General features: G+C 38.0%; 1 protein-coding gene and 1 pseudogene across 1 annotated transcript; one reads left to right on the top strand and one right to left on the bottom strand.

Moving 5' to 3' along the window:
• Window positions 1-5,976: 5,976 nt before the first annotated feature.
• On the top strand, window positions 5,977-26,556 carry C4H8orf89 (chromosome 4 C8orf89 homolog). The gene is made up of 5 exons (XM_021688221.1): window positions 5,977-6,017; window positions 16,114-16,280; window positions 18,275-18,428; window positions 21,473-21,528; window positions 26,400-26,556. Exons 1-5 carry the CDS (start codon window positions 5,998-6,000, stop codon window positions 26,537-26,539), a joined length of 537 nt encoding a protein of 178 aa, XP_021543896.1. The 5' UTR covers window positions 5,977-5,997; the 3' UTR covers window positions 26,540-26,556.
• Window positions 11,196-11,724, bottom strand: LOC110578684 (annotated as a pseudogene).
• Window positions 26,557-27,156: the final 600 nt, after the last annotated feature.

The following is a 27,156-nucleotide window of genomic DNA, read 5'->3' as shown; positions in this document are numbered from 1 at the left end:
TTTCTCTTTAAATTCTCCATGTCATTTTTAATGTGCAGCCTATTCTATTAGGTAAGTATACCACTATCTCCATTTTTTAGATGAGGGGTTAACTTTCTGTCCCCCAGGATCACACAAGTGGTGGGGCAAGTATTAGGTTCCAGATCTAATTTGAGTTTTCTTAACCAGAGAAGCTAGGAAATTTGAGTGTGGAGCTTGATGAAAACAGAAAGTGTGTTTGAGAGCAGCTTCAGTTTTGTCGGATCTGAAACCATCGTTCCTAGGGCTAAACTTGCAGCCCTATTTGGGGTCATGAAATGGAGGCAGAGGGTTTAGAACATAATTTGGCAAAAGTATAGATGCTAAGGTCCTACCGCACAAGTCAGGGTGCTAGGCTTATTTACTGGGGAGGGGACACGCACCTAACCTTTCACCAAAGAACCTAGACAAAGGAGACAGAACATGGAATTCGGGCGGGCATGGTGAGGGAACTCGGGGATGACTATGTCACTTAACCTAAGATTGGGTAGGCAGGTATTGCTGGGCTGTTTGAAAGTTCCAGACTCATCAATACTCTGGAGAACCTGGTTAGTTTGAATCTTAAAAATGCAATCCAGAGAATTGAACGTCAACCTTGTCTAACTGCCCACTACCCACCCTACAGGCGCATGGCGCAACTTTCGTGCCCCACTGAACTTGTGCCACATCTGACTCCCGGACACCCAACCTCATTTCAGCACCCTCCCATCTCCCCCCCCCCGTAGCAGTGACCCCAAAGGCGGTGGCACCTATACTAGTTGTCGAGTGAATCCTAAGCGGCCTTCTAGCCGCCCAGGCGCCTTCCTGGCGCGGCACCCTAACCGTCGGTCCCTGCCGTGGGAAGACTGCGGCAGGTGACCGCGCGCGGAAGGCGGTCCGGAAGCTCCGGAAGCTCCGGAAGCTCCCGGCGCCTGGCAACGCGCGCGCGTCGGGCGGGCAGGGCTGCAGCCACCTGAGCCGCTCGCCGGGCCGGGCGGGGCTGAGCGGCGGGCGTGCCGCGCTCTCGAGCGTCGCCGGGCTGCTGGCAGCCGAGCATGTTCGCCCCGAGAGCGGCGCCCGTACGAGCGCCAGGCCGCCCTCCCTGCCCTGCCCTGCCGCCGCGGCCAGCCGCGCGCCCTGGCCAGGCTGGGCCGGGGGCTCGGCTCGGCTGCGGGCCGCCCCTGGCTCCCGCGCTGTCCGCTGCCCCCGTTGACCCCGCTGCCGGAACCTCAGACCTGGGCACCACCGCCACGGTCCAGGCACTCGAAGAAGCCCCTCTCCTCCGAGGTGGAGCTGCGGGGACAGTGAGTGCGGGTGGTCTCCGGAGGACCCCCGGCCTAGCGGGAGCGGGGTGGGGGGGTAGGGTGGGGCGGAGGCCAGGGGACCTTGCAGGGGCAGAGCTGAAGGGGAGGTGGGGCCGAGAGGTCAGCTGGTCAGGCCCCCTTCCAGGCAGGGGAAACTAGCCCAGTGAGGCACATGGGTCACTCCAAGGATTCTCTTGACTCACTTTGAGGGGAGCTGCCGGGCGGGGTCGGGTGAAGCAGAGAGATGGGAACGAATCCCGGACTCGAGGGGAGCTGCCGGGCGGGGTCAGGTGAAGCAGGGAGATGGGAACGAGTCCCGGACTCGAGGACCTGCCTGCCGGATCTGTATGTTTCCGCACTCCTCAAGCTGGGTCAGGCTAGCACGCGCATCCCTGCGTCAAGTGGACACGCCCTTACAGGGTCTCCCTCCAACCTGCCCAGGGTTTAAACTGAAGCGGGGTGTGGGCTAGGTGTTTCCCCTCTACTTTTGACTGCCACTGTACCTCACTTTTGCACCCAGCCATGTGGAGCAGGACTTGGGACACTGACCGTGTTAATTAGCTCTGGCTCCGTTTTCACAGCCAATTTAGCTTTGTGCCATTTCTGATTTACCTATAGTTTGTGTGTTTATTACTTTTTTCATGAGGGGTTACAAATACTAGAAAAGATTTGTGTAATACAGGTAGTCTGTTCTATTGTCTGGGTCATTCTACCCCTACAGCTTTTGGGGGGCCATAGACCTGAAAACTGGAGCCTCTGTCTAGAGAAATGCAACTTTGCAACCATTTTCAGGGTATTGTACTCTCTGAAGCACAAGAATCCCTGCTCTTCCATCTTCATTGGCTTTTTATCAACATTGCTAATGGTGAGTTTAAATCCTCTGTTACAGAGACGTTTCTTCAAAAATACTTTTGACATTTCTTTTTTTACATTTTTAAAATTACATTATAACACATTAGTAGTTCTCATTCAAACAGAAGAATATAGAGTTAGAAGTGAAAGCCCTCTCTTTACCTTTTTCTCCTTTCTTTCTAAATCTTCTTAGAGTTTAGTGTTTATCCTTCTACTCTTTTTTCATTTGTTTTTTTTTTTATCATCATTGGAATCATATCTGGATTCTTTTGAGAAATTGTCTTTTTCACTTAAAAGGATGTGACAAATAACTTCGTATCAGTTTACTTAGGTCTGCATTGATATGGTAGATGTATCATACAGATGTATGACCATATGGTATGGATGTATTGTAATTTATGTAACCATTTCTCATTAAGATTGGTTCCAGTTTTTCCTTATTGCAAACAGTGCAACAATGAACATTCTTATACATGGGAACAGTTCTATAAAATGAATTCCTTGAAGCAGAATTGCGGGGTCAGGTGTATGTATGTGAAAAATTTTTGATAGAATCTTGTGTTCTGAAAAGTCTTTACTGATTTACATTTCCATCAACAGGCTGTGTTGAGAAAAATCTGTCTTTATTATTATTTAAAACAGCTTCCACTCACTGAGTATTTATTACATGTCCAGCACCATGCTGAATATTTTACATGCATTTTGAAATTGAATCCTCACTAACCCTGTGAGAATCGGAGGCACTGTTATTTTCTTCATGACCCTATGGTTATGCAGCTATTGAAGGGCAGAATCAAGATTAGAATCCAGGCTCATTTTACTCCGATGAATAAAATGTGTTCTTTGTTGGGTGGGAATTCCTGGTCAGTAATTGACTGGGAATTGTATTTCATTGGGTTCTTTGAGGATTAAATGAGATTGTGCTTTTGGTGTTGCTGTGTTATTAGTAGTTTCTTCCACTACCAACTTCTATAGAATTGGACACGGTCCAGTGCTTCCCATGATTCTGGTTCCTCTGTATTCTCTGCCTCTCCAGTCACCTCTCAGCCTCTTCTTTATCTTCCTGCTTTGTGGACATTTTAAGGAAATCTGGCTTTCTTCTCCCTCTCAAGTCTTCCTTGGCAACTTTGATCCAGTCTCTGGCCTTAATTCTCACTAGTGAATAGATGACTCTTAAAATTTCTTCTCCCAAACGAAGCTATGGTCCTCAATTCCTACAGCTTAGATCCAGGTTCTATAGCTCCACCTGGATGTCCTCCATTCATTTTATCTAAAACCGAGCTTTTTGTTTCTCTCCACCCCCAGACTAGCAATTTCCCTTTGAATGTAATTCATCATTCTCTTAGTCACCCTAGTTCGCAGTCTCAGGCATCTTTGACTCTTTTTTCTTTGCTGAACCTCCTAAATTCAATCAACTGTTGTATTCTGACTGCTGCTACTCTAATTTAAGCACTCTGGACTATTAGTATTGTAGTGGCTTCTTAACTTGGTTCCAATCTCTGCCAGATTAATCTTCCTAAAGCATACCTGTGAATGTGCCACACCTCGGTTCAAAACCCATGTCAGTGTCTTCCCGTTGCTCAAAGAAGTAAGTGCAAACCACTTTGGCTAGCATTCAGATTTGTCTGTGATCTCGCCCCAAACTGTCATTTCGTTATCTCTCACAGCGCCCTTATCTGAAGCCCGCTCCATTCTCCGTGGCAACTTTCACATCTTAATCTTTTCCTGGAATGCCTATACCCGCATTTCTGCCTGTCTAAATTCTATTCATCATTTTCTGGCTTCTTCCAAGTCTTTTTTGAACTTCCATGTGAAAATAACATCTGCCTTCTTTTAACTCCCCTGATGTGAGACATCGCTCCCTCCTTGGGCTGTAAGGTCACACTTTGCCTTATATTACAGTTGTGTGAGTGGCTGCTCTTTTTCCTTTTGCACTGGAAATTCTGTAAAGGCAGAATCTCTGTTTAGTTCTTCACATCTTCATCTAAATCTCTGTTTAGTTCTTCAGATATGAAGATTTGCACATAGTACATGCTTAGTGAATGTATTTGAGTAAGTGAGCTAATAATCACCCTTGGGAATAAAAAATTGCATCTATTAGTCTGTTCCTAGCTGTAATGACAAATGGACCTCAACATCTTAGTGACTTAACATGTAACAGTTTCTTTCTTGCTCACGTAACAATTCCAAAGCAGATAGTCCTGGTCAGCAGGCAGCTTTCTCCCAAATGGTTGTAGGACCAGGCTCTACCATTCATTAACACTTCCCTATTATCTTACTGTAGCAAGGAGAAGATCGGAAAAAGCAGACTTGCTTCTTAAAGGAGTTACACATTACACTCACTCACGTTCCAATCACGGGGAGGTAGGCATTTCTTAGGAACACTGTATTCTCTGGAGGAGCAAGAATTTTAGTAAACATTTAGCCTACTGACCGTCACAGTCAATTTCTACTTATGAAAACCCATGGGACTTGGCTTGAACATCCCTCGCTGAAAAACAAAAGCAAAACTCCTACTTCCCCCATCTGGCTAGGTTAGCAAACCCTCTGTTATACACAGAATTAAAACATACCTTTATCGCTAATATTTATCATAATGAACTCTAATTATTTGTTTACTTTGTTCCCCCCCAACATACTGTACGCTTTTGCATCTTCATCATTTTTGTATTTCAGCTCCTAGCACAATGACCTGCATTATGGATAAATAAATAACTAGCTTTCTCAATGAATCCACAACTTGTCTTTCTGTTCACTTGATAACTATTTTGCTTTAAACAAAGCTAAAAATAATCTTACCAACTGCTCTTTGATGTTTGGGTTATTTTCCGCCTTTTTTCTTTTCTATTATAAAAAAATACAGGATTTGACATCCCTGAAGATAAATATTTGTATGTATCAATGATTATTCCTTTAGGATAAATTCCTGGAAGTGGACTTGCTGGGTCAAAAGTATATAAAATTATTAGGACATATATATTGCCAAATTGCTTTCTGGACATATGATACTGATATATACACTGAAACCTTATGAGAGTGCCTATTTTCCTTGAACCTCATATTACATTGTCTAGTATTAAAGAAAAATCCTTGCCATTTTGATTGGCAAAATCATAGCTCATTATATTATTTTGCTTTTATTTGAGAACTAGTGAGGATGAACTTTTATTGGTCATTTGTATTTTTTTTCTGGAATGAATTATCTGTCCTTTAATAAATACATTTTCTATAGGGTTCATTCTCTTTTTTATTTTTAAGTATCTTTATATATAAAAGGAATTAAAAGCATCAGTTTTTTATGTCCTCATTTGAAAAGTTATGGGAACTTCTGGATGGTGTGGCAGAAGAAGCTGACATGGATGGGACTCCATTCTACTTTGGTATATTTCATATGCCGGGTAAAATATAATAAGATAATTTATGGAAATGTGGCTGAGCTAGGGACCAAGAGAAGGAAATCCCCAGGTGCCAGAAATGAAGGAACATTCACATAGGAAGCCACTGTTGAGCATCTGCCGAAAGCTGGAAGTCACAAAGGCGTACTGTTTCCAGTTACTATGACTGCATCACAAATTTCTCCAAAACTTAGTCGTGGCAAACAACCATTTATTGTGCTCTGTGGGTCAGTAATTCGGACAGTGCACAGCAGGGACAGCTTGGCTCTGCTTCACGATGTCTGGGGCCTTGGATGGAAGAATCACAAGCTTGGGGCTGGAATCACCTGCAGGCTCATTCATTCCCATGTCTGGTGGTTGATGCTGGCTGTGGATTGAGACCTTAGCTGTGGATGTCAGCTGGATCCTTTGTATGGTGGCTTCTTCCTGTCACCCGGCTTCCTCACAAAATGGTGGCTGGATTTCATAGGTGAGTATCCCAAGAGAGAGCCAATTGTATCGCCTTTTATGCCCTAGCCTTGGAAATCACACAGTGTCACTTCTAAGGCACTTTATTTACTCAGGAAGTTAGTTTCAGGGAGAGGGAACACAGACCTCACTTCTTGAAGGAGTGTCAATATCACATTGAAGGAAGAACGTGTAGGAATGGATATGTATTAGTGCATCCTTCTTTGAAAAATACAACCTGCTACAGACACTGAGGTGATAATAGAAAAATATGCCCCCATTGGCCTGAGGAGACTGCAAGGAAGCTTGCCATCCACTTGGACTATGGCAGGAAAAGGGTTAGCTGTTAAACCCGGCACATAGACTCTGCACAGCTTCATACACATACAGTTCAAGTCTGGGGTCTGAATTCACATGACTGCATGCTTTGGGGACCACCATCCAAGAAACTGACATACTAACTGCTCTGGCACCTCCAAAACCCAGGGCCAAGCAGAGACCAATAGAAAAGTCCGTATAGCAAAGTTTCCAGAGCTCAGGGAGTACTGGACTCCCATAGGTAGCAATCTCTCTAAAGATGAGCTCACAGTCAAAGTGTACAAATTATATGAGGCAATGAACACAAAGAAGGAGACTTGGCAGATGCAGCGAGTGGGGGATGAGTACCACAAAACTGAATAGAACATCATGGGAAAATATTTAAATTTGTACTATGCAAGGAGATGAAGGGTATGGAAAGCAAAAGGCAAGAACAGGTCAGTATGAAGAAAAACAGGAGGGTTCTAGGGGTGCACCTTTCCCCTGAAAGGAAAAGAGGAAGAGAGGAAAAGGCATTGAGTCAAGCTGTACCTCTCGTACCTAGCCATTAGCTGATTCTTGGCCTAGGGTAATAATCATGATGATTATAATAATAGCAGCCATCATTTGTCTCTGTGTGTAAAGCTACCTTACTGCAGTCTGAACTGAAGATTCTTGTTTGAGAATTAAAGCAGCATACTAGGCATTTAGCTAGATGCTTGTCTTAAATCACCTTCAAACTTCATAATAACTCTGTAAGACAGAGCTTATTAGTTCCCTAGGTAGGGAGACTGAGGCACAGAAAGGTTAAAAAGAAAATAAATATTTTGTCCCACCCAGGAACGGGCGACAGGAAAGGGGAAGTAACAAAGGGCTCTGGGATGTATAGGTGGATGGGATGTATTGTAGGTGCCATTGCTCCTATATTTCTTCATTTCTCAATTCACAGCCTGGGGTTTCTTAACTTAGGGACTGCTTCCATGTAATTCTTCCTGTGGATTGAATATTTAAACACAAACTGGCAAATTGGCTGCTTATGAATTTTAGGATATGGGAAGTCCCCTATTGTCCAGATGGGAAATTTGTCTATAGTTTTTAAAATTGTTTTTCCTAATATTTTACATGCTTAGTTTTAATTTTGTTAGAGCTCAATTTTAATACTTCTTTAATCACTTTCCTTTGTCCATTTCTCCTTTCCATTAAGAGAGTTTGATAAATTAATACTCTTGTTGTTCCTTGTTGTATAACATTAGAGGCAAACCATTTAATAACCCTGTTAGACCTTAGTTGTTTAATTAAAAAATTCAGAGATCAGTTCTCTTACAGGCCTATAAACCAGCAATTTCTGTTGTACTCAGGCATGAAAACAACATTAATCTCCTTGGCCATCTCCATCAGAGCTCTTGGGTGACCAGGTGCATTTTCAACGAGCAGTCATAATTTGAAAGGAATCTTTTTCCTGAGCAGTAGGTCTCAACAGTGGGCTTAAAATATTCAGCAAACCATGTTATACACAGGTGTGCTGTCATCCAGGCTTTGTCGTTTCACTTACAGAGCACAGGCAGAGTGGATTTTAGCATAAATCTGAAGGGCTCTAGGATTTGGGGGATGGTCAATGAGCATTGGCTTCCAATGAAAGTCACCAGCTGCATTAGTCCCTGATAAGGGAGTCAGCCTGTCCTTTGAAGCTTTGAAGCCAGGCACTGATTTCTCCTCTCACCTCATCTAGTCCTAGATGGCATCTTCTCCCAGTAGAAGACTGTTTCATCTCCACTGAAGATCTGTTGTTTAGTGTAGTCACCCTCATTAATTACCTTAGCTGGATCTTCTGGAGAACTTGCTGCGGCCTCCACAGCTGCTTCTCCTTGCACTTTGTTGTTGCGGTGATGGCTTCTTTCCTTAGCGCTCACGAACCAGCCGCTGCCAGCTTTCGGCTTTTCTTCTGCAGCTTCCTCACCTCCCTCAGCCTTCATAGAATTGAAGAGAGTCAAGGCCTTGCTCTATATTTGGCTTAAGGGACTGTTGTGGCTGGTTTGATCTTCTATCCAGACCTCTCAGACTTTCTCCATGTCAGCAATAAGACTACTTCACTTTCTTACCATAAGTGTGTTCACTGGATTAGCACTCTTAATTTCCTTCAGGAACTTCCCCTTGCATTTAAACTTGGCTGTTTGGCACACGAGGACTAGCTTTCAACCTGTCTCAGCTTTTGACTTGCCTTCCTTACTAAGTGTAATCATTTCTAGTGAAAGACATGTGACTCTTCACTTGAAAAATTAGAGGCCATTGTAGGGTTATTAATTGGCTTAATTTTGGTATTGTTGTGTCTCAGGGAATAGAGAGGCCCGGGGAGAGGGAGAGGGGTGGAGGAACAGCTGATCAGTGGAGCAGTGAGAATACACACAACACTTACTGATTAAGTTGCTATCTTATACGGGCACGCTTCATTGCACATCAAAACAGTTACAGTAGTAACATCACAGACTACTGATCACAGATCACCATGACAAATATGACAATGAAAAAGTTTGAAATATTGCAAGAATTAGCAAAATGTGACAGATGTGAAATGAACAAATGCTGTCAGAAAAATTGCACTAAGAGACTTGCTCCACGCAGGGTTGCCACAAACCTTCAATTTGTAAAAAAACAAAAAACCCAAAAAAACACACAAAGAAATCCTCAAACCACCCCTCAAGCCACCAACAACAAAACAATTATCTGTGAAGTGCAATAAAGCAAAGCACAGTAAAACAAGGTATGCCTGTACATATATATATATATATATATTTAATACATTTCAATTCATTGCAGTTAATGTTTTTATTAATGTTTATAACTCTCATTATTGGTCAGCTTGGAGCCTTTTTAAGTTGATGACTACCATGGTTATAGTCTTCATTGATAGATTACTAGATCTCTGGAATGACAAAATGTTCTAGGCTCATCTTGGACATTTCCTTCGACAGACCTGGAATCAGCTATTTCTGGTTGGTTTTTGTGGTTTTCTTTTTCTTTCTTCTTCTTTTTTTTTAACTTTAGTTATTAGGTTTAGTAAACAGAGCTAGGAAACACTTTTTTTTTTTTTTGGGGTCTTTTTTCTTTTTTAGATGAAAGTCTTATACTTCCAATTCATAGTTAGGACTTCAAAGTCTTTGTTTACTCTTTATTGCTGTGAAATCTGTATCTTTCTCTCTCTCAATGAAAACTCTGGTTCCCATCAATGCCAGTACGAATGTTCATTTACTCAATCAGCTGTCTTGAACTATGGATAGTATGTGTTCAGGGCAATGGAGCAGTAGAGTAGAGAAGTAGGTGGGGTCTCTGATAGCTTAGAACCAGACTTGAGGTGTCTGGCCAGGCTTTTATTTGAGGGCAAATCTTGTTTAAGCACATATTTTGGATTTTCTGTCCTTTGAAGCCCAAATAATACAGGGAAGTACCAGGGATTTCCAATTTTTAAATGATTAGTATATGGTAAATGCATTTAATACCAAAATCTTACTGAATTTATTATTGTCTTTGATACAGAAGGCTTTTCAGAATATTTTTCTCCCTCAAATATTACCCAGAATATCAATAGTTATTATTGTGCTGTAGAATTGTGTAGGTCTCAATTGTTGTATATTATCCTTTTTTTGATTTTAGAAATTGGTTTTAAGAGAGTGAATAAATTTTTATTCCACTTATTTAAATGGAATTTTAAAAATCACCTCCAACACATATTTTATTTAGGCTATGATGTAGTGTTATGTATTGAATTTTGCCCCCCCCCCCAATTAATACATTGAAGTCCTAACCCCAACCTCAGAATGTGACCTTACTTGGAGGTCATCGAGTTAATATGAGGTCATTAGAGTGGACCTTAACCTAATTTGACCAGTGGCAAATTAAGTAAAATACATAATTATTCTTCTGTGTCCATGTTTAGAAAAAAAGTAATGGCTATCATGAGGACATATTTATTTCCCATGGGACATAGAAACTATCTTTTTTTTAAGGCACAAATGCATATTATCATGGTAATAATTTTTAAAATTTTTATTTTTTTTGTGGCAAGAACACTTACCATGAGATTTACCCTCTTAACATATGTTTAGGTGTACAATCCAGTATTGTTGTCTATAGGTACAATGTTGAAGAGCAGATCTCTAGAACTCACTTGTCTTGAAACTTTATACTCACTAATTAGCAACTCCCTGTTTCCTCCTCCCTCCAGCCCCTGGAAACCACCATTTTATGCTTCTATGAGTTTGACTGTTTTAGATACCTCATATAAGTGGAATCTTCAGTATTTGTCCTTCTGTGATTGGCTTATTTCACTCAGCATAGTGTCCTCAAGGTGCATCCATGTCATTACATATTTCAGGATTGTGTTCTTTTTCTATAGATGATTAATATCTCACTGTATATCTATACCACATTTTCTTTATTCATTCATCTGTTGATGGACATTTAGATTGTTTTCACATCTTGGCCATCGTGAAAAGTGCCACAGTGAATATGGGTGTGCTGGTATCTTTTCGAGATTCTGATTTCAGTTCTTTTGGGTAAATACCCAGAAGTGGGATTGCTGGATCATATCGTAGTTCTATTTTTACTTTTTTGAGGAACCTCCATACTTTTTTCCATAGTGCTGCACCATTTTGTATTTCCACCAATAGTGTACAAGAGTTCCAATTTCTCTACCCTCATCAACACTTGTCTTTTTTGTGTGTGTGTGTGGTTTAGGTTTTATTTCATCATCATAAACTGAACTCTGCAATCCAGCTAGACCTGGGGATAAAGAACCTTGGAGCCCGCAGAACTGCAGCAAGAGCACAGAGATTCTGGGGTATTTCGAGCAGGTGGGGGTAGAGGGGCGCTTTCCCGAGCTACAGAAGGAATGGTCTGGTAGTTAAGATAAAACACAAGTCAGATTTATTAGATCTGTCCACAGTCAGCAATGGTGATCTTCTTGCTGGTCTTGCCATTCCTGGACCCAAAGCACTCCAAGGCCTCCACGATGTTCATGCCTTCTTTGACCTTGCTGAAGACCACATGCTTGCCATCCAACCACTCGGTCTTGGCAGTGCAGATGAAGAACTGGGAACCATTCGTGCTGGGTCCAGCATTGGCCAGGGACAGGATGCCAGGACCCATGTGCTTCAGGATGAAATTCTCATCATCAAACTTCTCCCCATAGATGGACTTGCCTCCAGTGCCCTTATGGCATGTGAAGTACCCCCCCCCCCCCCCCCCCCCCCGGCACATAAATCCTGGAATATTCCTGTGAAATCAGGAAACTTTATAACCAAATCCTTTCTCCCCAGTGCTCAGGGCAGGAAGTTCTCTGCTGTCTTTGGAACTTTGTCTGCAAACAGCTCGAAGGAGACGCGGCCCAAGGGCTTGCCATCCACAGCGATGTCGAAGAACACGGTGGGACTGACCATGGCTGGGCATTGTGGGCGGCTCCAGGGCAGCCGCGTCTGCCCAACACTTGTCTTTTAAAAAAAATTTTATAAGAGCCATCATAACAGGTGTGAGGTGATATCTCACTGTGGTTTTGATTTGCATTGCCCCAATGGTTAATGACATTGCACATCTTTTTAAAAAATTTTTATTTAAATTCTAGTTAAACATACAGTGCAATAATTGGTTTTAGGAGTAGAATTCGGTGATTCATCACTTACATACAACACCCAGTGCTCATTACTTCAAGTGCCCTCCTTAATACCCATCACCCATCTAGCCCACCCCCCACCCACTTCCCTCCATCACCCCAGTTTGTTCTCTATCATTAAGAGTCTCTTATGGGTTGTTTCCCTCTCTCTTTTTACTCTCCCCCCATGTTCATCTATTTCATTTCTTAAATTCCACAGATGAGTGAAATCATATGGTATTTGTCTTTCTCTGACTTATTTCACTTAGCATAATACACTTTAGCTCCATTCACATTGTTACAAATGGTAAGATTTCATTCTTTTTGATATGTTATAATATATTCCATTATATATATATATTCTCTCTCTCTCTCTCTCTCTCTATATATATATATATATACTATCTATCTATCTATCTACATCACATCTTCTTTATCCATTCATCAGTTGATGGACATTTGGGCTCTTTCCATAGTTTGGCTATCGTTGATAATGCTGCTATAAACATCGGGGTGCATGTTCCCCTTTGAATCTGTATTTTGTATCTTTTGGGTAAATACCTAGTAGTAAAATTGCTGGAGCATAGGGTAGTTTTATTTTTAACTTTTTGAGGAACCTCCATACTGTTTTCCAAAGTGGCTGCCCCAGTTTGCATTCCCACCAACAGTGCAAGAGGTTTCCCCTTTCTCCACATCCTTGCCAACACCTGTTGTTTCTTTTGTTAATTTTAGCCATTCTGACAGTTGTGAGGTGGCATCTCATCATGGATTTGGTTTGTATTTCCTGATGATGAGTGATGTTGAGCATCTTTTCAGGTGTCTGTTAGCCATCTGGATGTCTTCTTTGGAAAAGTGCCTATTCATGTCTTCTGCCCATTTCTTACCCAGATTATTTGTTTTTTGGGTGTTGAGTTTGATAAGTTCTTTATAGATTTTGGTTACTAGCCCTTTTTCAGATAAGCATTTGCAAATATCTTCTCCCATTCCATAAGTTGCCTTTTAGTTTTGTTGATTGTTTCCTTCACTGTGCAAAAGCTTTTTATCTTGATGAAATCCCAATAGTTCATTTTTGCTTTTGTTTTCTTTGCCTCTGGTGGTGTGTCTAGTCAGTTAGAAGTAGACTTACTAGTCTAGTAAGAAGTTGAAGAAAAGTTAATACCTATTCTTCTCAAACTATTCCAAAAAGATAGAAATGGAAGGAAAACTTCCAAACTCCTTCTACAAGGCCAGCATTACTTTGATTCCAAAACCAGACAAAGACCCCACTAAAAAGGAGAACCACAGGCCAATATCCCTGATGAACATGGATGCAAAAATTCTCAAGAATATACTAGCAAATTGAATCCAACAATACATTAAAAGAATTCTTCACCACGACCAAGTGGGATTTATTCCTGGGCTGCAGAGTTGGTTCAGTATTCACAAATCAATCAACATGATACACCACATTAATAAAAGAAAAGGTAAGAACCCTATGATCCTCTCAATACATGCAGAGAAAGCACTTGACAAAATACAGCATCGATTCTTGATAAAAACCCTCAGCAAAGTAGGGATAGATGGAACATTTCTGTATACCAATAATGAAGCAGCAGAAAAAGAAATCAAGGAATCAATCCCATTTGTAATTGCACCAAAAATAATAAGATACCTGGGAATAAACCTAACCAAAGAGGTAAAAGATTTATACTGTAAAAACTATAGAACACTTATGAAAGAAATTGAAGAGGACACAAAGAAATGGAAAAACATTCCATACTCATGGATTGGAAGAACAAACATTGTCAAAATGTCTATACTACCCAAAACAATCTACACATTTAAAGCAATCTCTATCAAAATACTGCAAGCGTTTTTCACAGAGCTAGAACAAACAATCCTAAAATTTGTATGGAACCACAAAAGACCCTGAATAGCCAAAGCAACTTTGAAAAAGAAATGCAAAGCTGGAGGCTTCACAATTCTGGACTTCAAGCTAAATTACAAAGCTGTAGTCATCAAGACAATATAGTATTGACACAAAAACAGACGCATAGATCAGTGGAACAGAATAGAAAACCCAGAAATGAACCCACAACTATATGGTCAACTAACCTTCAACAAAGCAGGAAAGAATATCCAATGGAAAAGAGACAGTCTCTTCAACAAATGATGTTGGGAAAACTGGAGAGCAACATACAGAAGAATAAAACTGGACCACTTTCTTACAGCATACACAAAAAGAAATTCAAAATGGATGAAAGACCTAAGTGTGAGACAGGAAACCTCAAAATCCTAGAGGAGAACACAGGCCTCTTTGACCTTGGCCAGGGTATCTTTTCATATACCTGTTGGCCATTTGTATGTCTTCTTTGGAGAAATGTCTATTCAAGTCTTTAAGCCTATTTTTAAACCAGGTTATTAGGGTTTTTTTGTTTTGTTTTGTTTTGTTGTTATTTTGTTTTTTGCTTTGGAGTTATATATTTTGGATATTAACCCCTTATCAGATATATGATTTGCAAATATTTTTCCCAGCCTATAGGTTTCCTTTTCACTCTGTTGATTGTTTTCTTTGCTGTGCAGAAGCTCTTTAGTTTGATGCAGGTCCCACTTGTCTATTTTTGCTTTTGTTTCCTGTGCTGTTGGTATCATATCCATAAAATCATTGCAAGACCAATGTCATGAAGCTTTTCCCCTATGTTTTCTTATAGGAGTTTTAACTTTTAGGTCTTAGGTTTAAGTCTTTAATCCATTTTGAGTTGATTTTTGTGTGTGGTGTAAGATAGGGTTCAGTTTCATTCTTTCACATGTGGATATCTAGTTTTTCCAATGCTATTTGTTAAAGAGACTATCCTTCCCCTATTGTGTTCTCCTTGGCATCCTTGTCAAAGGTCAGTTGACTGTGTATATGTCTATTTATTTCTGAATTCTATTCTTCCAGTTGTTTATGTGTCTGTTTTTATACCATTATCATATTGTTTTGGTTACCTTAGCTTTGTGATGTATTTTGAAATTAGCAAGTTTGTTGCCTTCCAGCTTTGATCTTCTTTGTCAAGATTGTTTTGGCTATCTGGGGTCCTTTGTGAATCCATATGAATTTTTGAAATTTTTTTACTATTTCTGTAAAAAAAAATGCCATTGGGATTTCAGTTGCATTGAGGCTGTAGATCATTTTTGGTAGTATGGTTATTTTGACAAAATTAAGTTTTCTAATTTGTGAACATGGGCTATCTTTCCATTTGTGTCTCTTTAATTTTTCATTGTGTTTTTCAGTGTATAAGTTTTTCACTGCTTAGTTAAGTTTATTCCTAAGTATTTCATTCTTTCTGATGCTATTGTAAATTGGATTGCTTTCCTAATTTCCTTTTCAGGTAGTTTATTGTTAGTGTATAAAAGTGCAAGTGATTTTTTGGAGTCTGTAGGATTTTCCACATATTTAAGATCATGACATTTGTAAACAGGGACAGTTTTACTGCTGCTTTTCCAGTCTGGACTCCTTTTCTTTCCTCATTGCTCTGGCTAGGACTTATAGTTGAATAGAAGTGGTAAGAGTGGTCATCCTTGCCTTACTCCTTATCTTAAAGGGAAAACTTTTGATTCTTCACCATTGAGTATGACGTTAACTGTGGGATTTACATGCCTTTATTATGTTGAGATAATTTCTCTCTATTCCTAGTTTGCTGAGAGTTTTTATCATGAAAGAGTGTTGAATTTTATCAAATGCTTTTTCTGCATCTATTGAGATGATCATGTGACTTTTTAATCCTTTATTCTGTTAAAGTGGTATATCACATTAATTTTTGTGTGTTGAGCTAACCTTTCATCCCAGAGATAAGTCCCACTTGGTCATTGTGTGCAACGGTAATATATTTGAGAGAATCCTAAACATTTTCTTGTCTTGTGCACCATAACTTGCTGTTGGGCTTTAATTTTTTTTTTTTATATTCCTAAATATCTGTGACCAGGGATTTGAAAGAACTTGTTAAAATATTTAAAAGAAAAAACTCTTACTACCAATTTTAGCTCTATTATTAACGGCCTCTTACTTTAAAATCCCAAGAATATGTATTTACATGTTATAAGTGAACTTTCCATGTAAGCCTATGTTAGTATTTAATCTATATGATGGAAAACAAATTAGAAAAAATATCTATCTCTGAAATACTTTTTTTTTTCATTTTGTGTCCTGAATCTGAAGCAGCATCTCACTTTCATCAGCACTGTTGAAAGAAGAAGAAAAAATGCCAGTCCTCTCTCCTGAAATCAAATTTGCTACTTCTAACATCACCAGAAATTCCCTTGACAGTTGTTTTCTTTTTGAGAGTAGTTGGAGGAAAGCAGTTTTAGAAACACAAAAGATGAAGAAAGGTAACTTCATTTTTACAATTATTTAACTGAAGAAAATATAAAAATAGTGCCTTAAACAAACACATGTACTTTTTTAAGCAGTCAGGAGACATCTTATAATTTCTGTAACATTTATGGAAGGATAATATCCTAAGTTTATGGAAAATAAAAATGGAAGCAAATTAAAATTAATTTACTTTAATGTGATTCTGTAGCTCATGATGGAAACAAATTTTAAAGAACTACTTCTCTTGGTATCAGTGCAGTGCTTTCTCTGTTGGGTCATATTACTTTTCACAAATTGTGTTTGTTTTTAAATACCTCAAGTTGGTTTTTATGTTTTAAGAAAGCCAAATCTTTAACAGCATCTTTTTGTATTCATAATTCTAACCAAAACTTTATGTGGAAAGTATCTTATATTCTACCGTTGCTCAATGAAGACTAATCTGAGGACTTTTGACATGTGTATGAATATATTAATAGCTTAATCTCAATTTATATTTCAAATTTCAAATTATAATTGTATCTCTTGTTTATGCTGAATTCTGCCTTCAGCTTTATAAATAGAGATGTAATTCTTGAAAATAGTAAAATCCAAACTCCTCAACCCATTTCATTGCTCCTGGTTTTGAGTGTGTTGCTCTATTTTTTCAACTTTTCACTAGATTCCCATTAAAGACACTCAGAAGACATAAATTTATCTGTCCTTTACCCCCAAATACAATTGCGGAAAAGAGAATTTGTATGTTTTTTGATCAGGAGAAACTTTTTTTTTTTTCCAGAAGAAGAAAAATTAAAGGTTGCAAAATAGCATTTGGAGCATTTAATATAACTCCAGTCCCATTAGATACTATTTTTATTGCTGTGTTAGACTTGCTTAGTAGAGAAAGCTTAAGAGACAATTCTCTACAATTAGTTTAATGATCACCTGAACCTTTAATTTCTTAATCTGTTTTTGCCCATTTATTGCCTTCATTTTGAAGTTTTGTTTTGTTTTTAAATAATTTGATAATCTCTTTTATGTGAGGTCAGTAGGAGAAGCAACCTTGATGCTTCAATGTTAGTGTTTATAGATTTGTGTGAAATTTTGCAGAGAGAAAATTATTATTATTTTTTTAAGATTTTATTTATTTACTTATTTCACAGAGAGAGAGAACAAGCAGGGGGAGCAACAGAGAGAAAAGGAGAGAGGGAGAAGCAAACTCCCAACTGAGCAGGGAGCCCAATGCGGGGCTCCATCCCAGGACCTTGGGATCATGACCTGAGCTGAAGGCAGACACTTAAGCAACTGAGCCCCCGAGGCACCCCTGAGAAAATTAAAATCAATGCCTGAAATAAAATTCTTTAATGTCTCGTTGCTAACTCAATAATCAAGTATTTATACCTCTTATTTACATAAAAGCAGGAAGGTAGAAAGGTTTAAAATAGCAGATAATACAAGACTCTTAAAAGTGCTTTTAAACCCTTTCAATGTGAATTTCTTTAATATTCTGGAAATTCTATTATATAAAATAATGAGGGCGGAGGACAGTGACAACTGTGGGAGATCTGTGAAGCTGTCCTTTTTCCTTGTTCTACTTCTTAATCAGCCCCTGAATCAACTCTTCCCTACAATCCCTATGGTAGGAATTGAAAGGTATTCTCTTGGGAAAGATACTAGATAAATTACAGTAGCTTTACTTTCTTTACTTAATGACTGATGAAGTATATTGTATTATGCATTTTAGTATGTGGTAAAAGAAGTTATATACATTTCATCAAGAATTAATACCATTGGGGTACCTGGGTGGCTCAGTCGTTAGGCGTCTGCCTTCAGCTCAGGACATGATCCCGGGGTCCTGGGATCGAGTCCCGCATCGGGCTCCCTGCTCAGCGGGAAGCCTGCTTCTCCCTCTCCCACTCCCCCTGCTTGTGTTCCCTCTCTCGCTGTCTCTCTCTCTGTTGAAAAATAAATTAAAAAAATCTTAAAAAAAAAAAGAATTAATACCATTGATTATGATACTATTTTTAATTAGAATATACCACAGCATTTGGTCTAGAAGAGTTCAAAGAATGTGTCAAAATGCCGTATTTACCAGGACTGCAGAGTTGCCCAAAAAGTGTAAGTTCACCTCCACTGGAAGTTCATCCAAGACTGCTTCATGCTGCTACCGAGATGCCTCCAGTCAGGTAGACCATTGCTCTTCAGTTCTCTTGTGTTCGACAGGTATCTGTAGTAATACTGCTCAAGGTAGAGGTTTTCCTGCCTAGTGAATTGAAGGCTTTCTTGCCCACTGATATTTTTTTCATAAAGGATCTCACGTTTTAATCTAGGTAGCAATTTTATTTGGTTTGACAAGTATGCCCTTTTCTCAGTTTTCAAGGGACATTGCCAGAAAGGACTTAGGGACTTCCTTTTAAAAATATTTGTTGCCCTAGTATGGATTGCCCATGAGAATATTGGAATTTTTAGCAATAAAAATAAATGAACTCTCTGCAATATTAACAGATTTCCGTATGCTGAATATAGTACCTTGGGTTTTGTTTCTAGTCTGACTGACGTAGTGTGAGGGGAGGTTCTAAATGAGATGACAGCCTGATGAAGAATTGCGCTGACAATTGGACAAGGAGTCTGTCAAAGAAAAGTCCCACTCACTTTGAATATTGGCATTTAAAACCATTATCATAATTACCTTCCTTTTTATAAATCAGACTGGCTGACATACTGTTAAAAGAAAACCCCTTTCTCCAAAGGGATCTATAAGTTAGTAAGACAGTCTCATATTCTATTTGGTGGCTGCTTTGGTTTATCTATTTATTCATCAGGGATTTATCGAATGTCCAGGACTTGTTCACTTTGCCAGCCTAAAAAAAAAGATGATTCATTTATAGTAGTCTGAGTTGCTACTCTCCTTAGGGGAAAATTGGTATTTTCATATTCCCTGAGCTTTAAAGTCAGCCAGTTACACACAGCACACAAATGTAGGAGTTTTAAAATATACTTATTGAGTTTCCTACTAGTATTATTGTTCTTGTTAATTACTCTTGAAATAAGTTTTGGTCATATGAAAATACACTAAAAATGAAAAGTTGTGCATAATTTATGAAATTATGAAAATAGATAAGAACTTCGCAGAAAATTTGGAGAAAAAAAGATAAACAATATTTCAATAATTTACCCATCCTAACATATCCATTTTTATTGTTGGGTGTTCATTCTCTTCTTTTCTTCTTCATTTTTGGGGACTTTTGTTTTCACTATGATTTTAGTGTACTTACAATTTTTTATTTTGCCTTTTTAACTTATTATTACACATAGTCATTCTTTTCATGTCACTGCATAATCTTCAAACAGTCTTTACTGGTTACATTGTATCTCATTAATGGATCCATAGTTTATTCAACCACTCCCTATCATTCTTAATATTATCTGAGGACAGATTTCCAAGCTGTAAAAATATAAAAAGCAAAATTACTCTTTCTTCCATGAGATTATAATGAAATAAGGCAGAATCAGGCATGGTGGAAGAGAGCGAGCGAGTTGCTAGTGGAGTAGATGGTAACAGGTACAGAGGAGGGATGGCAGGGATGTAGAAAGAACAGAGACAGTTGGGAACATGAAGTATAAAACCTACTTAAGGACAGTGACTTTCCATCCTTACGGAGACACCCTTGTCCCTAACAATCCCTTCACCCTTGTCATTTTAATCGGGAGTCTCAGGGCTCTCTGAGGAGGGTGTAGGGCTGAGTCTGGCAATGGACTTGTCTCAGTACAGATCAGGCTTGTTACCCTTCTTTCATTGCATATGCTCATCTTTAAGAAACTGGAAACCCAGAAAGCACCCCCTAAATTAGCCCAACTACCTCTTAATCTTCCTTTTGCTTCCTACTGTTTTCGCTCTATTTCAGTTTTTTGGTTTTTTTCATTTGCAATTTGGCTGTTTGTGAAATGATTCCTCGCCATTTTACATCGACTTGAGTGTGAATTTACCTAGCCAGTGAAGGATAATTTGAATATATTAAATTCATGTTATGACAAGTGTTGTTCATATACAAAGTGGAAGAGTGGTGGCTATGTGCCATAATGTTTATGAAGTGCTTGGCAAACGTAAATGTTAGTTCTTTTCCCTGTTTTTGAAACAAGTGTCTTTATTTTAGCCAGTCTAGTGAGAACATGTCGAATTGCGTGCAAGTATTTTATTCTCCTCTGCATATTGCACAGCGCCCCGTGAATGAACAGCCATGGCAAACCAGGAAAGTAACGCATTTTTGTTTGTCTTGTGTACAACCCCTTACCCCCTCTTTTCCCTCCATATGTGAATATTTATTTTTAAAATGCTGATAAAAGTTTGTTTTTTCAAATTTCTTTTTTTTAAAAGATTTTTTATTTATTTATTTGACACAGAGAGAGAGAGAGAGCCCAAGCACGGGGAGTGGCAGGCAGAGAGAGAGGGAGAAGCAGGCTCCCTGCAGAGCAGGGGGAGCCCAATGTGGGGCTCGATCCCAGGACCCCGGGATCATGACCTGAGCCAAAGGCAGTTGCTTAACCAACTGAGCCATCCAGGCGCCCCTCAAATTTCTTTAATTATAATCATACACTTTCAGTGACTCTCAAGGCACGCTCTGGTAATATAACTATAGTAGTAATCCTAGAAGTGAAAGGCATTTAAGAGTTCCAGCTGACTTCTAAAGTTTAATATAGTTACAGGAAATTTGCAATTCTTATAGATTATCTCACCTACAGTAGGTTCGGTCAAGACATACTTCCTCTAATAGCCCACTTGTTATGTAGGTCTGTTCCAGTAGGAACAGAAGTTAATTAAGATAATGTTCAGATTGTGGTGGTTAATAGGTAAAATGTGCACAAGTAGGCGATAGTTGATATTGGCCTATCTAGATACCCTCTTAATCTAATCTTGATTCCCTTCCTCTTAGCATTCCCTGAATCAATCTTAGAGAAAGTTAAGATAAAGATAAATATGGGAAAAGTTAGACATAACACTTACCTACAGGTAAAATTTATTAGCAAAAACTGAAATGTTGGGTTGTTCCTATCTGCTTCTGATTGGATTGGTTATGGTGCAATGAGTTTACTTAAATGTTTATTTACTTTCCATGTGATGTCCTTCACCAAGTGAGTTTTGCTGAAAGCAGCTTCTTGTCTCTTATTGTATTTTAAATTAACGTACCCTGGGTTTATGTAAAAGTGATTTTATGATAATACATAATTTTAGGATAAGGAAGACTAAGAAGGCCTGCACTGTGGTACCACTTCAGGAGAAACCAAAGAGTAAGTTGGCTCATTTTTTTCTCCTGCCACATGTCTTATGAGGTTGTCTCATACTTATTCTTTTTAACTTCCTTTCTTTCCACTGATTTAACTGCTTTGTTCTTTTTAAAGTTTCTTTTAAGCTTTGTTTATTTTATAAATGAAGTGGATGTTATGTTCACTATACACACACCTTTATTATCTCAGGACCTTGGGATAGTCCCTCATCATCTCTCATGTGGGCCATTGCATGGCCTGCATACTAGTCTTGCTTTGAGTTTCTGACCTTTGAAATTTTTGAAAGCTGTGGCAGCTTGATGCTGAGTGTAGTTCAGGAAGGAGCTTGATGGTGCCACCCTCACTGTTCAGGGTGCATGCTACCTCTATAATGGCTCGCTGCAAAACAAACACTGAACGCTATTTTCAGTTTTTACCTTTTTAAAATCAAAGTGAAAAATCTTTATTGGATTTCTTGGCAGTTAGCAAAAACAGATACTAATGTAGATCTTTCATAGAAGTAAAATGGCTTAACATGAACTTTTGAAAAGCTGGGATACCTATATTATATAGCAGTAAAAAAGGAAATCTGTTGTTTGTGACAATATGGTTAAACACACAGGGCATTATGCTTAGTGAAATAAGCCAGACAGAGAAAGATGAATGCTGCATGAGACTTTGTTCCTAATGGAATCAATCACTTATATGTGGAATCTTAAAAAAAAAAAAAAAAGTCAAACATACAGAATAGAATGGTGGTTACCAGGGTTTTGAGTGGGGCAAATGGGGAGATGTTGATACAAAATTACAGTTCTAAGATGAATAAGTTCTGGGGATCCAATGTACAGCATGGAGACTATAGTTAATAATACTGAATTGTATACTGAAATCTGCTAAGAGAGTAGGTCTCAAGTGTTCTCATCTTCCCAGATGAGAACCCAGTTACTTTCCCAGAAAAGATAACTATGTGAGGTGATAGATGTGTTAATTAACTTAATTGTGGTAATCATTTCATAATATATATGTATATCAAGTCATTGTGTTGTAAACCTTAAATATATACAACTTTTATTTGTGAAATATACTGCAATAAAGTTGGGGGAGAAATGGAAAGCAACAGATGAAAGGATTTGTAAAATGAAAGATCATTAGAAAATACCCAATTAAAGTGAAGGGAGAAAAAAGATAATACAGAAGAGAGTGTGCAAGTCATTATGTGACAAGGTAAACCTGCTTCACACATGTGTAATTCTAATTCCAGTATAAACAAGGTAGGACAGAAACAATATTTACATACTGGCTGATAAGTTCCCAATTTTGATGAAAAATACAAAGCCAACAATACAAGAAGTTCTGTGAGCCCTCAGCAGGATAGAAACAAAGAAAACCATAGCTAGGCACATCATAATAAAAAGACTAAGTTAAAAAAACACACACACAAAACAAGAAAACAGAGAAAAGATATGTTACCTTCAAAGGTGCAATGGTAAGACATACAACTGACTTTTTAAGTGTAGACAATGGAAGCAAGAAGAAAGTGGAATAGCATTTTCTTTCTTTTTTTTTTTATTCTCATGTTAATCCCCATACATTACATCATTAGTTTTAGATGAAGTGTTCCATGATTCATTGTTTGTGCATAACACCCAGTGCTCCATGCAGAATGTGCCCTCCTCAATACCCACCACCAGGCTAACCCATCCTCCCACCCTCCTCCCCTCTAGAACCCTGTTTGTTTTTCAGAGTCCATCGTCTCTCATGGTTCGTCTACCCCTCCGATTTCCCCCGCTTCATTCTTCCTGTCCCACTACCTTCTTCTTCTTCTTTTTTTTTTTTCTTAACATATATTGCATTATTTGTTTCAGAGGTACAGATCTGAGATTCAACAGTCTTGCACAATTCACAGCGCTTACCAGAGCACATACCCTCCCAAGTGTCTATCACCCAGTCACCCCATCCCTCCCACCCCACCCCCCACTCCAGCAACCCTCAGTTTGTTTCCTACAATTAAGAATTCCTCATATCAGTGAGATCATATGATACATGTCTTTCTCTGTTTGACTTATTTCGCTCAACTGGAATAGCATTTTCAAGGGCTAAAAAGAGATAACTGCCAAACTTGAATTGGATACCCAGTGAAAATACCCTTAAAAGTAAAAGTGAAACAAATACATTTTCATTCAAGTAGAAGCTGAGAGAGTTTACTGTCTGCAGAGCTTCACTAAAAAATATTAAGGAAGAAATTATACAAAAAGGAAGTACAACAACTTGGAAAAGAATGAGAAGCAGTAACTGTAGTATTATGAAGTTTAAAATCTGTGTAGAAATAAAATACTTGACAATAGTAGCACAGAGGTAGGATAGGGCATACGTGGAGTTAAAGTATCGTAAGATACTCGCATTATTTGAAAAATGGTAAAATAACTAATGTAAAGTAGATTGTATGTGTCACAGAGACATGTGATAATCTGTATGGTAACCAATAAAAGAATAATAAAATAATACAAGTAACAAGCTAATAGAGAGGGGAAATATAAAGTGAGAAAACACTTGATCATTTCAGAAGAGGACAAGAAAGGAGGAAAAAGGAAACATAAAACATATAGGACAAATAGAAAACAATTAGCAAGATTGAAGATTTAAAATTAAACATAACAACAATTACATTAGATATAAGCAGACTAAATATTTCAATGAAAAAACAAAGTATCAGAATGAGAAAAATAACTGTATGTTGTTTGCAAGAGGCATACCTTAAACTTAAGGGCAAGAAAGATCAAAAGTGTGAGGTTGGAAAAATACAAATCATGCAAACATTAATAAAAAGAAAGATTGTGTAGCTACACTAACATCAAACAAAACAGACAGCAAGGCAAGAATTATTATTTTAATATTGATTCAATCATTTTAATTTTAGGATTTTTCAGGCATTCTAATTCTTCAATCAATTTTGGTAAGTTATATTTTCTAAAATTTTTTGCATTTTGTCTAAATTTTCAGATATATTGGCATAAAGTTTAGTTTTTGTTTTATCTGTACTTCTATCCCTCTTCTTTTTTTTTTTTTTAAAGATTTTATTTATAAGTAATCTCTACACCCAATGTGGGGCTAGAACTCACAACCCTGAGATCAAGAGTCACATGCTCTATGTGTCCCTCTTCTTTTAGTGTTATTTATTTGTGCCTTCTGCCTTTTTTTCTTAATTAATCTCCCCAGAGACTTTTCTTCTTTATTTTTATCTTCAATGCAGAACTCATCTTCTAAAAAATCTTTCTTATTGTAAATTTGTTTTCTACTTCATTGATTTCTTCTCTTTCCTGTATTATCTTTTTCTTCTATGTTCTTTGGGTTTATTATTTTCCTAATGTATATCTTATACCTAACTTATTAATTTTTAAGCCTTCTTTTCTAACATAGGAATTTGGGGTATAAACCTCTCTATGTATAACTTTTGCTGCATCACAGAAGTTTTGTAATATTTTCATTATCATTTAGTTACAAATAATTTAATGTTTATTATGATTTCTTTTTTGACGGATGAATAATCTAAAATGTGTGTATAAATTTCTAACTATTTGAGGATTTTAAATTTATCTTATTGTTAACAACTTCCAACTTAATTGTATTGGTTTGTATAAAGTTTTGAAGTTTTTTGAAACTTTTTGACATTTGGTTAATATCTAGAATCCAGTTAATTTGTAGCCAGAGAGTTTTTCTAAGGGTCAGGGTCATTGTACTGCTAAGAACCAGTATCCCGATCATATTCTTTCCCTCTACCCTCTGTCTTTCTCTGAACTTCCTACTTATGCACTCAAATAACAAAACCAAAAATAACCACACTGGAGAATTGTAGATAGCTTTTTTTGACACTTGACTGTTTTGAAATTAAATAATATTTTAAAACAGTTTGAATCAGTACATTATTTTCAAAGTTTTATATGTTTCAAAATAGAAGTATTTATACATCTTTACATATTTAGGGCAATATGTAGTGATTGCATGGGAAGTTTGAATTTGATGAATCTGGATTCAAATCCTTTGCCCTTGGGCAAGTTTTTTAGCCCCACTAAACCTTCTTTTTATATCTGTGGTCTAAGAGAGTACTAATTGCCTACTTCATAGTGTTGTGTGGGTGAAATAAATATAAGTACTTGGCACAGAGAGATCATTTGATATATGTTATCTATTACTATTATTACTACCACTCTATAATAGAAACTTGAGTATGCTGTTCAGTTAGTGAATGATTCATTTTCCTTTACAGTTTTACTATTTTACTAAACTTAGCATTTATGAGAAATGGTATATTTGGAGAAAATAACTTGATGAACATATAAGGTATGAAACAAGTTAATTATTTTTGGAGACTGTTTCTTTTGCTTTGGAATAAATTCCACAGCCATCCCATGTTTTAAAAAGTACATTATAGACTCAGATTTAGTTTTATATAATTAAATATGAGTATTATAGGACTTTTTAGTTACATTTTTAAAAAAGACTTATTTATTTATTAGAGAGAGAGCATGAGTGGGGGGAGAGGCAGAGGGAGAAGGAGAGAGAATCTCAAGCAGACCCCTCCTGCCCCCTGCTGAGTGGAGCCCTATGCAGGGCTCGATCCCATGACCCTGAGATCATAATCTGAACCAAATCAAGAGTCAGAAGCCCAACCGACTGAGCCACCCAGGCACCCCTAGTTAAATATTTTTGAGATGACTTGACATCACAATCACTTTAGAAAGTAAATATTTTCTATTTTTACTTCAACTAATGTGATATATCAAGAACTAGCAGTGTTTAATGGTCATTTGAGGAAGAGAGATTTTGTTTGCCCTGTATTTTAGAGAATATCATTTCAGTGTGCTTAATTTTAATAGTTGATTTCTTTTTCTTCACAGGTTCTGGCTTCAGTGATCCTCTTGCTGGAGCATCATCTCAATACTTACAGAGACTTTCCAAAATGGCCATATTGGAGTATGATACCATTCATCAAGAAACTACTAGAAAATCCAAAAAGAGCAAGAAACGAGACCCGTGAGACTGCTGATAAGTATCACATGGTGCAATGCTTTCTTCATTGATGTCTAAGGTTTATATATCTTTTCCTTTCTTTTTCTTTTTTTTTTGATATGTAATATGTGCAATGATTTACATAAAAATGGAAATGTAAATAAGAAATATTTTATGTAATATACAGAATCATTTGCATTTCTTTAACATCTACAAAAAGACATTTAAGTTATGGTTTATGGGGACATGACATAGGAGAAATTACATTCCATGAATTTTATACATATTGATTATACCCTTTGATTCAATTTGATACATGTGTTTTGAGTGCCTATCTTTACAATGAATGACTTTGCTAGTTGCTGCAGAGGATTCAAGACAGAGTGAATCATTATTGGGCTTAGAGATGTCCAATGAGAACACCTCCTTTTCCCTGCTTGAGTTTGAAAACAGTTGTGAGATAAGTATTCAAGCAGATAAAAATATAGCTTTGTTTGCTGGTAAAACCTGGAAGGAAAATCCTGTCTTAGATGTGTGGCAACAGTGGGCCTCCTAATCCTGAACTTCAGAATTGGACAAATGTACACATTCAGTCATTACTGACAAGCTCACCCACCACATCAGGGCCTTTCCTGCCGAGTAGAG

The sequence above is a fragment of the Neomonachus schauinslandi genome, chromosome 4 (assembly GCF_002201575.2).
Source record: "Neomonachus schauinslandi chromosome 4, ASM220157v2, whole genome shotgun sequence".
Classification (NCBI taxonomy): Eukaryota; Metazoa; Chordata; class Mammalia; order Carnivora; family Phocidae; genus Neomonachus; species Neomonachus schauinslandi.
Note: the sequence above shows the minus strand (reverse complement) of the source record. Positions and strands in the feature narration are given on the sequence as shown.